The sequence below is a fragment of the Quercus suber genome, unplaced genomic scaffold (genome assembly GCF_002906115.3).
Source record: "Quercus suber isolate HL8 unplaced genomic scaffold, Cork oak 2.0 scaffold_1252, whole genome shotgun sequence".
Lineage (NCBI taxonomy): Eukaryota > Viridiplantae > Streptophyta > Magnoliopsida > Fagales > Fagaceae > Quercus > Quercus suber.
Window position 1 is genome coordinate 5,676 of NW_027070644.1, and position 19,412 is coordinate 25,087.

The 19,412-nt window shown below is 34.3% G+C and overlaps 1 protein-coding gene across 1 annotated transcript; it reads left to right on the forward strand.

Annotated features, from left to right (window-relative positions):
• The first annotated feature begins 11,434 nt into the window (after nt 1–11,434).
• Nucleotides 11,435–18,454, forward strand: LOC136065874 (novel plant SNARE 13-like). Its single transcript, XM_065769654.1, has 9 exons — nt 11,435–11,710; nt 13,279–13,371; nt 14,356–14,449; nt 14,660–14,697; nt 16,022–16,119; nt 17,117–17,196; nt 17,265–17,321; nt 17,403–17,966; nt 18,434–18,454. Exons 1-9 carry the CDS (start codon nt 11,634–11,636, stop codon nt 18,452–18,454), a joined length of 1,122 nt encoding a protein of 373 aa, XP_065625726.1. The 5' UTR covers nt 11,435–11,633.
• The last annotated feature ends 958 nt before the right edge of the window (nt 18,455–19,412 follow it).

Genomic DNA, 19,412 nt, shown 5'->3' on the forward strand with positions numbered 1-19,412 from the left:
TGATTTTCTTCTCAAAAAAAAAAAAATTGTGGTTATTGTTGATATGCTTACAGAAATTAGTGGACTGAAGATTCCCGGGTCTTGATCTTGGAGAGAATCCTGTAAAATAAAATCAAATCAGAGGAGACCGGTGGGTGCCGGCCCAGAGTCCTCCGATGGCAAAGTTAATATTGTCACTCGTCATCTAAAGAAAGTACCACTCAGAAAATGTTTCTTTTTCTCTTTCAGAATTTTTTCATACCTTGCCTCCTTGCCGATTGCCCCTTTATATAGTGTTCGGTAAAAATGGTTACCTTGCAACTTCTCCGGTTGTTGCGGATTTTGAGAGCAACCGCTCGTAACTGCTATAACTGATTATTTACTGCGGAACGGTTGCTGGAGTATTGCGCTCATTGAGAGTAGACGCAACCTTTCACCTTGTCTGTTCTACCTTTGGCAGAGACAAGATGTCATTATGATGACGGCTCGTCCATCCTTGCGGATGGACGGATCTTTTTCACAATGCCTCGTCCTTGTTCCTCGGCACGAAAGAGGTAAGGACGAGTATCGACTCCACTGGCTTGGACGACCTCCCCATGGCTTGGACGAGCCTTGTGGACGGACTTCTTGAGGGACATTTTTGCCTCCTCATCAATTGTCATACTATATAACTAGAACCAAAACCACACGTAAATCAGTGGTAAGATCGATAATAAACTAATTTCTATGCGAACGTATATCCCTATTTAGTCATTGACAGAGTTCAAAACATAGTAAACTCGTAATTGTTAGATTTCATAAACACAATCAATTCCCTGCAAGTTATACAAAAGCTTATATTTTCTCAGTTCAAGAAAAAAAAAAATCTTATATGTCAATTTCATTCAAATCATTGGTTCTTTTCATTAAATTTATCACCATGCTTAATTAGAGTCTAAAAAGTGTAAACTTTTGCTAAATAAAACCAATTTAGTAAAAAATTAAACCATTTTAAAAGCAATGAAATATCTTATTGATAATTTCTTTTTAATCATGATTGACCCATGTATTTGTCTTGGGCCCATTCAAGCTTCAAACATGGTTTAAGCATTGGCCATTATGTGGGTTTGAGTTGGTTCAAGACAAACATTGTTTAATCAACAACTTTTATAATCACAATGGGCCCTAGCATTGGGCTTTTACTCATCCTTTAGAAAAGTTCAATCAAAGACTTTTTAGGCTTGGGCTAATACATAATAAATTACGTTAACGTTGGACCCAAGTGTTGAACTTGAGCTTATCATGGTTCAAACAATGACCAAACCCATGCATAAGTTATGCACTTTATTAATTGGACTGACTATGGGGTAAGTCACGTTGTTTCGAACGATATTAGTTTGTCTATTACATATCAACAAGAAGTATCAAGGTGATAATAGGCGGTTTGTCACTGGGTACACAAATATAGGAAAACCACGATCATGACTACTACTACTACCTTGCCTTCTAGGCGGCACACAAAATAAAATAAATATTTCAATCGTGCAAATAGTAAACACCATACATAATAATGACATGTTAATTATGAAATAAACATAAGACGACATGATTGGCCATCATAGTCTATTTGAAGTCTAGCCCTCAATATCTCCTATAAAGTCACCATTGTGATAGCCATTTCTGAATGCAAAATACTTAAGAAAAATATAGGTCTAACAATTCAAGAAAAATACTTAGTTGAAATGGCACTCATCTAATAATAGAAAAGGTTACAAGATCTTTAAAAATTGAAATAAACATAGTTCACTTTCGCTTGAGATTGTGCTCCCTGATTGGGCCCTAATAAAACTATAAAACTTAGCTGTGTCAAACCAAGAAGATAAAAGACAAAGAAAATAAAGAACGATGGTTTTCAAAGAATTGGATGATATCTACTAAATAAGGTGGGATTGGGATGTTGAATGGAATTGGGAGATGGAAAGTGCTGCTACTTTAATCGCACCAATTCATGCTAAATAAAAATTATTTTACTGCAGATAACCATCTACTACTTTCAACAAGGACACCAACCTTGTGAATAGGAATTTACTCTAATCCTTTCAACACTTACATGAGTTAATGCACTTCATTATCTGATATACCCAAGGCATATTAACCTTCAATAATGTACCACCATCCTAACAATTCAAAACTTCATCCTCGGAGCTAATATGCTTTCTCACATTCTTGTATGATTATTACTCATCCACTTCAGCCCAAGCACCTTGTAGCTCAACTGGCACCTCCTGGTGTTTCCAACGGAAACGTTCATGGTTCAAATCCCCACACCCCCAATTATCAAATTATCACAAAAGAATGTTACTAATCCACTTCAAGCAATCTAACTCTCCCAGAAAAACCAACTACAAGTTTCTAAAGAAAAGCCTATGCATTTCCATATTATAGCAGCAGTCAAAATAAAAAAGCTTCAAGCAATGTATCTGCTCTCCTTCTGGAAAGTACCACAATTAGATTCAACAAAACATAGCCCTTTTCAATGACTAATTATCTGAAGCCATCCACAATTACGTTCCATAAAACAATGTACCACACTTCTTCTTTTTTTTATAGGTAATGTAAAATTTTATTAAACAAAAGAAAACAGCCAACCTGAGTACATTGGGAATGTACACTATGCGGGCACAAATCAGGAACCAAAATTACAACGATCAAGTAAAACAGTAAGGGAAGAACAAGAAAGATAAAAATGTACCACACTTAAAATTCTTTTGACATTCCAACATTGGTAATATTGGAGCTAGGAGAGCTCAATATCACTTAGCACTACACTATAAATTATTCATACATTGCATTGCTAAAATACAACACTTTTTCAGGAAAAAAGAAAAACTACTAGCTAAACCATCTTCAGCACCAAAGGTACAACACAGACGCAGAGTTTGAAGCCACATCACAAACACTTATTTCTCATAGAGCTAAACGTACTCTTTATTTATCCATACAACTCTGTTAATAGGTTAACAACAATGTCTATCATTCTCCAAGTACATCAAAACCTTAAGTTAATTGTTTAATATACAAAAAGCATATCCCTCTATTTTGAATTCCATACTTTGTATTCATAGAACAATTCACAAATTCAACTAAAGCATACAAGCCAGATCAGAAAGATTCAAGCTCATAAAAACCATTGCAATAGCTCTCACATTACAATAAGACAGAGAGAGAGAGAGACAGATGGGAACATACGCTAAGGCACGGAAATTATCGCGGATTTCACCGTGGATCTGCTCCAACTGAGGGCTCATCGGCAAGTCGGCCGCCATTGTCGCTGGAGATTAAGCTCTCCAAAAACTTCCGGCAAATCGATCTCACCGCAAAAACCCTAACTCCACCGATTCCAGAACCTTCTAGAACATCAACAACCTATTGATTTGCCCCATGTATGTTGTTGATGGAGGAAACAAACAAGAAATGAAAACAAAAAAAAAAAAAACCAAAACCCTAAATCGTTTCAAATTTAGGGAAATCGAAATTTGGGGGAAAATGCAAAAGAGAAAAATTTCAGAAGGCGTGGAACGAAGAGATAGCAGAGAGAGAGAAAGAATGAGAGAGAAAATCGCTGTCTGGTAATGTTTTTTTTTTTTTTTTTTAAATTTTAAGCGAGTAAACTATTCGGCTATTCATTCCAATAATTTTGATTTAAAAATAAAATTGCATGGGTTAGCACTTAGCTGTGCGACTTTTGTGTCAGAGCCGAGACGGTTAGTTCAAGTAGGTGGAGAAAATATCATATCGTGATGAGTTGGTTGTCCCTTCTCACTTTACATTTTTGCCTTTTGCCAAATATTGTATAAAGTGCTTATTCAAGGGCAATGAGTTGGACGATATTCCTTTTAAATTAGTTTAACCGAACAATTTATTTGTTTTAATAGGATTAAATGTTTCTTCTCAGGTCTAAATGTTGTTAAATATGTGTTTTATTTATTACTATTTTAATTTAAACCATACTTTTTAAGAATCAATGAGAGTTTATGGACTAAGATTTCCCAAAAAATAAAAACTGCAGTTAGTTGTATTAAGAAAAAGACTAACATTAATTAATTTTATTTTCTAATAATTCATATGATCATATCATGCAGGTGGTTAGAATGAGGCTACTTTACTTAGTTTTTTATCAGAAAACATTAACTTTATAACTACGAAACGAAAATTACATCCTGAATAAGAACTTGCTCAAAAAAACAATAAGTCTTTTCAATCCAAGTTGAGAAATCAACAATACCAAAAGTATGTTTACCTAACAAGTGAGCTAGTCTATTTTCTGCCTACCCCACATGAGACAAATCAACTCTAAGAATATCATGTAAAGATGAAAGGATGTCATTTATAAATAGGACTAGGGCCACCAATGCAAGGGAGATGTTTTCTCAACCAAAACTTGGGACACTATCAATGAATCACTTTCAATAATAAACTCACAGATGCCCAAATCTCTAGCAAAAGAAATACTTGCTTCAAAAGCCTTAACTTCAATCTCAAGAGCACCAAAATTAGCACGAACTTTCTTGCTAAGAGCTGGTACAAGCTATCCCATATCATCTTTAATAAGAACCCCAAACCTGCTTCTTTATAAGTAGCAAAAACAGTGCCGTCAACATTAACCTTGAATAACGGCAGTGGAGGAGGAATCCAATTTGCTGTAGCTAATGGAGAATACTAGAATCAAAATTAGAATTAGCAACCTAGTACTCATCTATATAATTGAAGCACCTCTGAACAATAGTAGCTGCACTTTTTGTTAGGAAACCAGCTACTTTGATGTATGTACTGGTATTATCATATGAGCATTGTATGTTAGCATTGTTAATTGAGTAGTTGCTGTGCTAAATTGTATTCAGTTAGTTAGTTGAATTATGTTAGTCAATTAGTTAGTTGTATTAGTTGGTTTGTTTAAGTGGGAAATGAGACCGAATTGTTTAAAAAGAGATTCGACATGTTGAATGAAGTTTATCCAGAGAATTAACCAACTTTGTTCTTCCTATTCCTCTCTAAGTCTCTCTTCTATTATTTTTTAAGTCCATCTCTTGCTAAGGAGATGGTTACCCTCGAAATAACTAACATTTCTCTCCCATATCCATTTTTTTTGTCTTCCATTCTAGAATTGCCAAGCTCTTAACACTTTTCTTCCCTAACCATTTCAGATTTCATTCTTGTTGTTCCATAGAGGCTACTTTACTTTTGAACAATAATTAATAGAAAAATGTTATGTACACAAATTTACAACAAATTCTAAGTGACAAGTTGTTATAGGTTTTTAATTTGAATCTACCATTAAATTTTTTTTTTTTTTTACATACTAGTAATAAGAAGTAACAATCTATTACGTAAATTTATTATTAAAGTATTGAAAAAATATTATGCACATAGCAATTTTCATAATTAATAATCATGGATATCCTTTTGTACTTATGAGCTATAAGTCATGCATGCGTTTTAATAACTCTTGAAAGTCTTTGTCATCCATTTTCATAATAAATCAAAGGTAAAAGATTTTACTTATAACACTCACGGATTTTTTTTTTTTTTTAAGCTGCAATTTCATTCAACAAAAATGAACAAAGAGACAATCAACCTTACATGCTGCCGAGTCTAGGACTCTTGAGGTTTGTCTTCATTAAAACATAAAAAAGACACTATAATTGAGAGAGAATTTTGAAGCGACATGAGCTACAACGATTGGTAAACTATTTTTGTTGCAATTTTAGAATGGATAGAAAAACTAACGTTGGAAAAAGACAATTTTGAAAAAAAAAAAAAGGATGAGAAATTAAGGAGATGATATCATGAGATATGATATTGAGGCTTAAGTTAGCCAACGGAAACAATGAAAACAAAGGAATAACAGTAATAGTAATAATTTGGAGTTTGGAGTTCGGGGTTCAAATATAAATAGAGGAAGTTTTATAGGTGGAATGCGCTGTCTGATTCTGTCTGGGGTAGGGTTCGAGTGGGAGTTGGTGCGCAACTTTTCTTTTATTATTAATGACTGGAACTTCAAAACTAACGCGCTCCTTTGCGTGCCTTTCTGTTGTACAAATAGAACAAAATGGCTATTATAACCTCTATAGCCGGATATACCCATGAGAGTTGGTAGAAGAACCAAAAGTTTTATTCAAATTTACACACATTGGATTATCGTTCAAGTTCAAGAATAATGCTAGCATTGCTACAGAAGTCACAATTTATCAGGGTGACAAATTATGACTGGTAGAGATATGAACTCATTATTTTTATTCTACTACTTATTATTTGTCATGTGAACAAGTTGTAAAAAAATTGTGAATTTTGTTGTGGGAGTATCATTATTATATTATTCACCTAACTTGATCTCACCACCAAAACAAGGGTAAAATATATCTATAAAAATTTCAATGTTGTTTGAAATGTTAGCGCCTTTGTGCTATTGTTTGTTTGAGTCTTTCCTGGCTTCACGACTAGTGTTGCTCTCGACCCAAGCCTCCCTTTACTCTTTTATAGAGTTTTTTTCGCTTTCCTCGTGAGTCTATTGTCAACCTTAATCATGGTTTTATCCATTTTCCGTAGGTCTTGCAATTTCATGGATATGTTGTGTCTAGGACGTGCATGGGTCAGGTTTGAGGGTTTTTCAACACAATCCAGTCGTTTAAATGTAGAAACCTCATTTTGTCGTATTTATTTAACCTTATTGGGGGCAAAACTATCATTTCACAATTCAAGAGTAAAATTATAATTTAATTGTTAGATTTCTAAACTCTTCATATAAAACAATATAAAAGTCCTAACGATCAAAACTATTAGAATATAATTTATGGCCTAATCAATAAGTTTTAACGTCTAGTGTGCATATGCATGATTCGACTAGACCACATATGATAATCAAATATAATATAGTTGGTTATTGAGGAATTAATTTTAATAATTAAATGTCAAATTTATATGGGATTAAGCTCAAAATAACCATAAGCACGCATTCACTACATAAATTAGGGCAGGTAACTTTTTTGAGATTATTAATTTAATTTAAATGATCAATTAACATCCTTAATTGTTTTTTTTTTTAAAAGTAATTCTCCTTAATTTGGGAAGAATACTTAATTATTCAAAAAACCATAAATCATTTTCACATTATTCGACTCTAAAATAACAAATTTTTAGGTCCAAAATTGGATTATAATTCAAAAACTTAACAAAAAAGTTATAACTAAAAAAAATTAGTAACAATTTTTAGGTTCACATTGGGGGACAATTTTGGCATGGTAAACGTTTAAATTTGCAATAGGCTATTTTTGTAAAAGTTGTCACATTTTGAGTTATCTTTCAAATCAAACATTTTTTAATTCAATTTGATTTTTCAGCAAAACTTTATGGACAAAACACTGTCAGGATTTCAGGCCTAATAATTTGGCTATGTAATTTGATTTTACTTATTCTTATCTAATCTGTTAGAAGTATGTGATTAAATGATTAAATTTATCATATCTTAATATCTTTAACTTTTCAAACAATTAGTAAATTTAACATGGTGTCAGAGTACGAGGTTTTAAGTTCGATCATTGTCTTCTCCATTCTACTTCCCATTTAAAATCCCACATGTTGGGTCTCAGCTATTAAAAATGTAGTTTCAGCCTACACGTGAAGAGGAATGTTAGAAGTATGCGGTTAAATTATTAAATTTACCATATCTTAATAGCTTAAACTTTTTAAACAATCGGTAATTTAACACAATCATTTATGAGATGAAAATCTGAATTTGTCATCTTGGAGATTTCCATACTCATCCAAATCTCATACAGGTCCTCCCCTAGAGTTCCAGAGTTTTAATTTGGAGGAAGCTTCAAAGTAGGGCATAATGTTGTTGGTGGTCCTTTTCTCGTTACGTGACCAACTCTTTAGTTGCATTCCCCCTATACTTCCAGCTTTGAAAACAAAGAAACTATTTTTAAAAAACCTTCATTTTATGCAAGTAGTATTTCTTAACTTTTTATGCATTTGATCAAGATCAAATGACGTCTATAGCTACAAAAAATTTCATCACTAAACTTCAAATTTCGTTGCTAAACCTCACTTTTCGCTGCCTATTTATTGTTACTAAATGTTTTGCAACAAAAAGTTTCGCCACTAAATAGTTTGATAATTAAACAAAAATAGGCAACGAAATTATTTCATTGCCTAAAATTTTCCTCACAAAAGGTTGTATTCAGTGATGAAACAATTCCGTTGCCTAAATAGTTCTATTCAATGTATTTATGATTTCAAGAAACATGTTTTGTCGAAATGATATGGAGTATTTAAGATTGAAGCACCTATTGTTTCTAAGGAGTGAATCATATTATGTTCTTTAATAAATTCATATGGTCACCTGATTTTTTTTTTCTTTTAAATAATTCACATTATTACACATTGTTCTTGAGCAAATTCATATGTTTGTGTAATATTCTTGAGAAACTCGCTAAAGCTTTCGTTTATATAAATAGTATGCTTGTTTATGTTTTCAATCGCGTGATGATCATGATGACATGTTCGAATATTTTCTCTTGGAAACTTTAGATGCTTGATCCAATTTCATAAAGAATGAGATGCTTTTATGTTTTTATGACACGTTGATAGTCTGGAATTTGGATGATGTAACGTGACATTGGTCATTATAGTCTAGAAAACCACTTTATCGGATGAGATGAGTGTCTAATGCATTCTCACATTCTAACTTAGCATTCAAATTAAGATCAAGGGTTCATAAATAGGGATTTATCAAATGTAATTTTGTATTTATATTGTAATTAGGACCAAAGCCATGTAATTCTTATATGGTATCTAGGATCAAAGTCTTGTAAAGTTATTTTCAATCAATACAATGATGTATCTCTTTATATGACTTTCTTATTTTTCATTAATTGAATAAGTAATGACTCTCAATGTAAAAACCTCAATCTAAAGAGTAAAATAATAAGTTGAACCATCATTTTGAGAGGTATTACACATAGTCTCACCCATTTACATTAGTTTATTCCAATAAAACAAATGGGTGGAAATTGCGGTCTTATATTACTATTACTGTTATTCCTTTGTTTTCATTGTTTCCGTTGGCTAACTTAAGCCTCAATATCATATCTCATGATATCATCTCCTTAATTTCTCATCCTTTTTTTTTTTTTCAAAATTGTCTTTTTCCAACGTTAGTTTTTCTATCCATTCTAAAATTGCAACAAAAATAGTTTACCAATCGTTGTAGCTCATGTCGCTTCAAAATTCTCTCTCAATTATAGTGTCTTTTTTATGTTTTAATGAAGACAAACCTCAAGAGTCCTAGACTCGGCAGCATGTAAGGTTGATTGTCTCTTTGTTCATTTTTGTTGAATGAAATTGCAGCTTAAAAAAAAAAAAAAATCCGTGAGTGTTATAAGTAAAATCTTTTACCTTTGATTTATTATGAAAATGGATGACAAAGACTTTCAAGAGTTATTAAAACGCATGCATGACTTATAGCTCATAAGTACAAAAGGATATCCATGATTATTAATTATGAAAATTGCTATGTGCATAATATTTTTCAATACTTTAATAATAAATTTACGTAATAGATTGTTACTTCTTATTACTAGTATGTAAAAAAAAAAAAAATTTAATGGTAGATTCAAATTAAAAACCTATAACAACTTGTCACTTAGAATTTGTTGTAAAATTTGTGTACATAACATTTTTCTATTAATTATTGTTCAAAAGTAAAGTAGCCTCTATGGAACAACAAGAATGAAATCTGAAATGGTTAGGGAAGAAAAGTGTTAAGAGCTTGGCAATTCTAGAATGGAAGACAAAAAAAATGGATATGGGAGAGAAATGTTAGTTATTTCGAGGGTAACCATCTCCTTAGCAAGAGATGGACTTAAAAAATAATAGAAGAGAGACTTAGAGAGGAATAGGAAGAACAAAGTTGGTTAATTCTCTGGATAAACTTCATTCAACATGTCGAATCTCTTTTTAAACAATTCGGTCTCATTTCCCACTTAAACAAACCAACTAATACAACTAACTAATTGACTAACATAATTCAACTAACTAACTGAATACAATTTAGCACAGCAACTACTCAATTAACAATGCTAACATACAATGCTCATATGATAATACCAGTACATACATCAAAGTAGCTGGTTTCCTAACAAAAAGTGCAGCTACTATTGTTCAGAGGTGCTTCAATTATATAGATGAGTACTAGGTTGCTAATTCTAATTTTGATTCTAGTATTCTCCATTAGCTACAGCAAATTGGATTCCTCCTCCACTGCCGTTATTCAAGGTTAATGTTGACGGCACTGTTTTTGCTACTTATAAAGAAGCAGGTTTGGGGTTCTTATTAAAGATGATATGGGATAGCTTGTACCAGCTCTTAGCAAGAAAGTTCGTGCTAATTTTGGTGCTCTTGAGATTGAAGTTAAGGCTTTTGAAGCAAGTATTTCTTTTGCTAGAGATTTGGGCATCTGTGAGTTTATTATTGAAAGTGATTCATTGATAGTGTCCCAAGTTTTGGTTGAGAAAACATCTCCCTTGCATTGGTGGCCCTAGTCCTATTTATAAATGACATCCTTTCATCTTTACATGATATTCTTAGAGTTGATTTGTCTCATGTGGGGTAGGCAGAAAATAGACTAGCTCACTTGTTAGGTAAACATACTTTTGGTATTGTTGATTTCTCAACTTGGATTGAAAAGACTTATTGTTTTTTTGAGCAAGTTCTTATTCAGGATGTAATTTTCGTTTCGTAGTTATAAAGTTAATGTTTTCTGATAAAAAACTAAGTAAAGTAGCCTCATTCTAACCACCTGCATGATATGATCATATGAATTATTAGAAAATAAAAATTAATTAATGTTAGTCTTTTTCTTAATACAACTAACTGCAGTTTTTATTTTTTGGGAAAATCTTAGTCCATAAACTCTCATTGATTCTTAAAAAGTATGGTTTAAATTAAAATAGTAATAAATAAAACACATATTTAACAACATTTAGACCTGAGAAGAAACATTTAATCCTATTAAAACAAATAAATTGTTCGGTTAAACTAATTTAAAAGGAATATCGTCCAACTCATTGCCCTTGAATAAGCACTTTATACAATATTTGGCAAAAGGCAAAAATGTAAAGTGAGAAGGGACAACCAACTCATCACGATATGATATTTTCTCCACCTACTTGAACTAACCGTCTCGGCTCTGACACAAAAGTCGCACAGCTAAGTGCTAACCCATGCAATTTTATTTTTAAATCAAAATTATTGGAATGAATAGCCGAATAGTTTACTCGCTTAAAATTTAAAAAAAAAAAAAAAAAAACATTACCAGACAGCGATTTTCTCTCTCATTCTTTCTCTCTCTCTGCTATCTCTTCGTTCCACGCCTTCTGAAATTTTTCTCTTTTGCATTTTCCCCAAATTTCGATTTCCCTAAATTTGAAACGATTTAGGGTTTTGGTTTTTTTTTTTTTGTTTTCATTTCTTGTTTGTTTCCTCCATCAACAACATACATGGGGCAAATCAATAGGTTGTTGATGTTCTAGAAGGTTCTGGAATCGGTGGAGTTAGGGTTTTTGCGGTGAGATCGATTTGCCGGAAGTTTTTGGAGAGCTTAATCTCCAGCGACAATGGCGGCCGACTTGCCGATGAGCCCTCAGTTGGAGCAGATCCACGGTGAAATCCGCGATAATTTCCGTGCCTTAGCGTATGTTCCCATCTGTCTCTCTCTCTCTCTGTCTTATTGTAATGTGAGAGCTATTGCAATGGTTTTTATGAGCTTGAATCTTTCTGATCTGGCTTGTATGCTTTAGTTGAATTTGTGAATTGTTCTATGAATACAAAGTATGGAATTCAAAATAGAGGGATATGCTTTTTGTATATTAAACAATTAACTTAAGGTTTTGATGTACTTGGAGAATGATAGACATTGTTGTTAACCTATTAACAGAGTTGTATGGATAAATAAAGAGTACGTTTAGCTCTATGAGAAATAAGTGTTTGTGATGTGGCTTCAAACTCTGCGTCTGTGTTGTACCTTTGGTGCTGAAGATGGTTTAGCTAGTAGTTTTTCTTTTTTCCTGAAAAAGTGTTGTATTTTAGCAATGCAATGTATGAATAATTTATAGTGTAGTGCTAAGTGATATTGAGCTCTCCTAGCTCCCAATATTACCAATGTTGGAATGTCAAAAGAATTTTAAGTGTGGTACATTTTTATCTTTCTTGTTCTTCCCTTACTGTTTTACTTGATCGTTGTAATTTTGGTTCCTGATTTGTGCCCGCATAGTGTACATTCCCAATGTACTCAGGTTGGCTGTTTTCTTTTGTTTAATAAAATTTTACATTACCTATAAAAAAAGAAGAAGTGTGGTACATTGTTTTATGGAACGTAATTGTGGATGGCTTCAGATAATTAGTCATTGAAAAGGGCTATGTTTTGTTGAATCTAATTGTGGTACTTTCCAGAAGGAGAGCAGATACATTGCTTGAAGCTTTTTTATTTTGACTGCTGCTATAATATGGAAATGCATAGGCTTTTCTTTAGAAACTTGTAGTTGGTTTTTCTGGGAGAGTTAGATTGCTTGAAGTGGATTAGTAACATTCTTTTGTGATAATTTGATAATTGGGGGTGTGGGGATTTGAACCATGAACGTTTCCGTTGGAAACACCAGGAGGTGCCAGTTGAGCTACAAGGTGCTTGGGCTGAAGTGGATGAGTAATAATCATACAAGAATGTGAGAAAGCATATTAGCTCCGAGGATGAAGTTTTGAATTGTTAGGATGGTGGTACATTATTGAAGGTTAATATGCCTTGGGTATATCAGATAATGAAGTGCATTAACTCATGTAAGTGTTGAAAGGATTAGAGTAAATTCCTATTCACAAGGTTGGTGTCCTTGTTGAAAGTAGTAGATGGTTATCTGCAGTAAAATAATTTTTATTTAGCATGAATTGGTGCGATTAAAGTAGCAGCACTTTCCATCTCCCAATTCCATTCAACATCCCAATCCCACCTTATTTAGTAGATATCATCCAATTCTTTGAAAACCATCGTTCTTTATTTTCCTTTGTCTTTTATCTTCTTGGTTTGACACAGCTAAGTTTTATAGTTTTATTAGGCCCAATCAGGGAGCACAATCTCAAGCGAAAGTGAACTATGTTTATTTCAATTTTTAAAGATCTTGTAACCTTTTCTATTATTAGATGAGTGCCATTTCAACTAAGTATTTTTCTTGAATTGTTAGACCTATATTTTCTTAAGTATTTTGCATTCAGAAATGGCTTCCAGAGACTGGATAAGATCAAAGACTCCAATAGACAAAGTAAACAACTGGAGGAACTTACAGTAAAGATGAGGGAGTGTAAAAGGTATGCCATATGTCATTCTTTTCATGTCTGATCATATATATTCAGGAAATGGATGTTTTGAATGTTTTATATGTAGCATTGAATTATATATTTTTGGCAACAAAAAGTTCAAGGAGAAGGTAAACATAGAGGAAAATATCCCCCATAAAATGCAATTTATTACAATATGTTAATGAGCTTTGCTCTTTAAAGTTTAAATTACTATCCCAGAAGCTGACTTTGGCATTCCAAAACTAGTTTGTTTGTCAAAATAAAGCATTCAAAAAAAAAAAAAAAAATCAGAAGCTTGTCAAGGACTACTGATACCTGGATACCATGATAGCCTTTTTTCTTTATCATGTGATCCTGCCCTGCCCAAAGCCTAGCTAGAAAACAAAAAACAGCCTAGCATCTTGATCTGGTTCTTCATTCATCACATCATTTGTATGTTGAACTTGGGTTTCAAGTGCCATTGGAGGTTTCAGAAGCTGAAGATTTCCCATCTTGGTTTTGCCGATGGGTGGGATAGAAAGGAACTAATTCTGGATTATTTGCCAATTTACCATAAAATGTTAACAAAAGTACAAAACATAAAATGAAGAATATTTTGCATAACAGTTCTGCTTAGTGTGTCCAGGATTTATACATTATGTGAGTGTTTGGATAGGAGGGTTTGTTGCGGCACGTTTTGATCTTCACGTTTTCTCTTTTTTTTTTTTTTTTTTTTTTTTTGGCCGGCATTTTTGACTTTGAGGGGACAAAATTCACTGTTCATACACTGTTTATGCACTGTTCACGTACTGTTTATGTACTGTTCACGTGCTGTTCATGCACTGTTCACGCAATATTTAATATTAAAAATGGGTCCCACAACACTATTTACACATTTAAAAATTATTTTGCTACAGTGTTTTCAGCAACAATCAGTTTTCAGCAACTTTCAGCAACAATAAGTGCTATCCAAACGGACCCTATGGATACTTATTTTTTAATAAATTATTTCAGATTAATCAAGGAGTTTGATCGTGAGCTTAAAGATGAGGAAGGCAGAAATCCTCCTGAGGTTAATAAGCAACTCAATGATGAGAAGCAATCTATGGTCAGTATTTGGAACCTTTTATCTTTTGCACAATGTCTCATGAATATGCACATGCCTAATAGAGACTCAATCTTATATGTAAGGTCCATCATACATGATATGAAATGATGGGTTACTTATTTCTTTGCCATGATACTGCTAATTTCTTTGGTCCTATCTGTGTTTGTACTTATGAAACTCTGCTGTATGTGCAATACTTTTTGTTTGCAGATCAAAGAGCTGAATTCATATGTGGCATTGAGAAAAACGTAAGTTGAATTTTTCATTTTCCTTTTAGAGGTCATGTCTTGGGATCTGTTTTGTCTGGTGTAATTTATTGTTTTAGAATGATGATACTTGAAACAAGAATGTATGAGCACAGGTGGGCTTTACAGTTGTAATTTGGTAGCTAATTTAATGTAACTTAATCCAAAAAATTAAACTCCCTCTGTCCCAAGTTGTTGATCCTCTATTCCATTTTGGGATGTCCCAAAAAGTAGTCCTCTTTAAAAAGTCAATAAATAAAATTCCGATCCTACCCCTTTATTTTAAAAATCAATACCATTATTTTCTAGAGTTTAAATTAATGAGGGTAGTTTTGGAAACCTATACCTTTTTAACTAAAAGACAACATATTAAATGAGGTTCCCTTAAAATGTTGGATTTTCTAAATTGGGAGTTGGAGAGAGTGTATACATTTTTTGAGCATATTCATTCCAAAATGCCTAGGGGTGAGGGGGTTATAGTCTGACTGGCAACTGACTCGGAATGGTGTTTTTGACCTGTGCTCTTTGTATAATTCTTTGTCAGACCTTCCTACTACTCATTTACCCTGGAAGAGTATTTGGTGTGTAAATGTACCTAAATTGGTGTCTTTCTTTTTAAAAACGGCAGCTTGGGGTAGAATTCTCATTATTAGCCTTGTTAAGAGGAATCTGCCCCTAGTTAGTTGGTGTTGCTTGTGTTGTTGTCATGGGGAAAAGGTGGATCATCTTTTGTTCCATTGTAAGTTTGCTCATACTTTATGGAGTAAAGTTTTTCTGATGTTTGGGATTCAGTGGGTGATGCCAAAGATAGTTGCTTCTCTTCTTTTTGCATGGAGGAATTGGTTGGGGAAACACTTCCAGTGTTTGGTATATGATACCAGATTGTTTGAGGTGGATAATCTAGAGGGAATGAAATACCCGTAATTTTGAAGATATTGAGAGACATTTTGATCTTTTGAAGTCTTTATTAGTTGTGACTTTGTTTGAGTGGTCTCAGATATGGGGTTTTACGCAGATGTATTTTTATTTCTGATTTCCTACAATCTGTTAGTTCTTTCTACTCTTTGATTTGTTTGTAATTGTTTCAAGTACATTTTGTTCACCATCGTGAACATGATGTCCTTTTTATTAATAAAACTGTCATTACCTATCAATTTTTTTTTTTTTTTTAAAAATATAACCAACAATTTGAGAGAAAGGGAGCAGCGGATTACTTGATTATAGAACTCAGTCTGCCAAACTCTTAAAAGCTCTGTTCACTTTTCATCTGTTTGATTTTTTTTGGCCTTTGATTGTGTATATCATAATCTATTTTGCTGAACTGCAGGTATATGAGTACCCTTGGTAATAAGAAAGTGGAGCTCTTTGATATGGGAGCAGGAGTTAGTGAACCTACAGCTGATGACAATTTTCAAGTAGCATCAGGTGAGATTTATCTCCCCTTAGATTTGCAGATTACTTCCCACTTGTTTGATATTATTACTTGGGCAAAACAGCTGCCAATATGTTACGTTGATGAATATGTGACTTATCTTCATTTACATTGTGCCATGTGACATACCTTCAATATGATATGTGGTATTTGTTGTTTATCAGCTGTGTGCATGTCAACTATAATTATGCCAATCTTCGTTTTCACCTAGGCTTCAATTGATGAAATGATAACTGACACAACCTTAAGTTTTTAAAATAGATTGACATTCATAGACAAGAATTCTGAGTATATTGCGAATTAACTGATGCCATCTGCACTTGATTATACTGAAGGCTTTCAAAGAATGAGTGATTGTGTGCATCCCAAGGGATTAGTCTTGTCTTAGAATGGGTTGGAGACACCCTAAGTTCATCAAAAAAGAAACTTTTGAAGATTGATGCAGGACTGAGCTGAAAATTGGGTGGAATTTGAAAGAAGAGGGGGAAATTATTTCCTTAGCTAGTGAATGTTTATATTTAATTATCAAGGAAAAAAAAAATACCCAGTGAATGTTTACTTGTATAATATTGTGTTCAAGAGTGCTGCTTTTGGTTATCTAGCAAGGTACTTCACCCAATTCCCAAGTCTTCCTTGCATTATTACATGTATAAAAGTCTTTCTTGCATTATTTATTGGCTTTCATAAGTCCTGATTTCTTCCTGAGAATTTGAGATTACTACTTGTTTATGTGAGATAAGCTTCAATGCAGGAGTTTCTTTGTGGCATACACTAAATAACACTTGATCGCAATAATGATGTTTTATAAATGATTGTAAAAAGCTTCCCTAATTTCATCTGACTAAAAAATGGATGTGAATCAAACAATTGAAAGATTATATTACCCTTGATTTATATGCACATTTTTATGTATGCATATATGGATTTTTTTCTTTAGTGGTTCACAAACAATAGGTCTATTTAACAACTTTGACATGTCTTGCCCTGTAGCAATGTCAAATCAAGAACTTATCAATTCTGGAATGAAGACAATGGATGAGACCGATCAGACCATTGAACGCACTAAAAAGGTGAACTTTTGAAAATGACTTGGCTCAAATTTCTGTTGCTAGCGATCTTAACTCTTGGGCTACCTCAGGTTGTTGAACAAACAATTGAAGTGGGAACTGAAACTGCTGTTCAATTAAAGGGTCAAGTAAGTGTGACCATTCAATCATCTCAATTATTTCTCTTCCCATGTGTTTAGCCTTCTGAACTCTGATCTGATATTTTGCAGACTGATCAAATGGGCCGTATTGTTAATGAGCTGGATACAATTAACTTCTCAATTAAGAAGGCCTCCCAGCTTGTGAAGGAGATTGGTAGGCAGGTTAGTTCTTTTTTCATTCCCCTATCTAAATGCAACTCGTTTTCCATTTATTTTCTGCAAGCTACTTATATGAATTATATTTTTAGAAACCAAATTTTATTTATTTCAGGTNCTTTCAAAGGCGCCGAAATCCGAAACCTCGACACGGCATTCGGATCCTCCTCCACGCTCTTGACCTCCTCTTCCTCACCGTCCTCAACCTTGGCCTTCTTGTTCTTCTTGCTCTTCTTCTCCGACTCCTCGGCCACGCTCTTCTTCGAGCTCACAGGCTCAACGAGCTCAGAGCTGGTCCCGCTCCTCTCCTCCTCCTCCTCCTCGTCCATCTCCAACGCCTTGCGCTTCTTGGTCTCCTTCGTCTTCTTCGTCTTGCTCTTCTTCTCGCTGATTGGAGAATCGGCGGTTTCTAGGGTTTCGCCGTTGTTCTTCATCTTCCTGCTCTTCTTCTCCTTCTTGTCTTTAGGGGTGGTTTCCGTAAGCATGGAATCAGAGAGAGGCAGTGAAGGCATGGTTTTTATAGAGAGAAAAAGTGAATGTATATATGAATATATAGAGAGAGGCGTTTGTTTCTACTTTCTCCTGCTAACGAGAAAGGTGTGGCAATGAATTACAGAAGCAGGAGAAAGAGAAGGAGGCAGAGAGTTTAGGGTTTGCGCCCTTTTGTTCAGCGGTTGAGCTATTTTGGGCCGTTGGATGGTTAAACCTTGTTTAGTTTTGATTGGGCCCGTTCGATTGGAATATTATGCGAACCAACGCCAACATAGAATGTGCTATTTTCCGATTCCTTTGTGTGGTTGTTGACTCCGCCTCCAGATATTTTAGAAGAAAACTTTTACTCTTTTTTCTTTTTTCTTTTTTCTTTTACTGTTTTTTTTTACTACGACTCATAAAATTTGGGCCGAAATTTTTTTTTAATATAATACAATGTTTTGGTTTTTTAGTTCTGTAGGGACTCAGTTTAGATTGACCCTGAGTACGAATGGGTTTTCAACCCAATCAAGTCCAAACAATAAATTTTTAGAGAGTGGGTTAAAGGTTGAGGCGCTGACCGTCAATCACCAAGCATGAACTTTCTTTATGAAAAGTATTAAGAATTTCTTTACAAATGGGGGAATGCTCCTCGGCCTGTGGCCGAGGAGGCCTTTTTGTTCTCTCTCTTTCTTTTTCCCCCCCTTCTTTTACTTTACTTACTTTTCTTATATAGTTTTCATCTGCCTATCTCCTTATTCCATCTGTTGATCATCCATTTGCCTCTCTTCTGACCGTCTGTCCCATCAGAGGCCTTATCAGTACTTAAGTGGTTCACTCTGATCAACGTTGCCCTGCTAAGGAGTTATATCCCCATTAATGCAGCCAGAGGGGTTAGGTGAATGCATTAAGTGCGAATGTGACAGCTTGCTCTGAGCTTGTCCCCTCCCAAATATTATCCTTAGAATGCTGAGGACGAACAGGTCCTCGGCGTGGATCACAAAAGAGGCTTTGTCTAACTTAGCCTTGACTGGTCAGTCCTCCTCGGCGTTGGCCTTGGGCCTAATACCCGATGGGCCGAGGCTATCGGGCCCACGGGCCCCACAATAGCCCCTCAAAACCCTGCTGCACGTTCCCTCGGATGGGGATGAGGGTTTTAATACCTGCAGGCTCTCTAGACGAGTTGCCCCACTTCGGTTTGTGCTAACGCTGGCGGCTTTTTGACTGCCTGATGCGCGTTTTTAGCGTTTCAAGACTTAATGGGTGCCCACATTAAATTTTGGCGGCACCACATTTCCCACTTTCAACGGCATGATCTTTTGCTTTTATGAGCAAGCGGTTACATTTGGGGAACCTAAGGGGGAGTATAAGTACCTGTTTGAACCGCTCGATTTCATCATTTTCGCGCTTACAATTGTTGACGCGTATGATTTGAATCTGGTTGGACTTGTA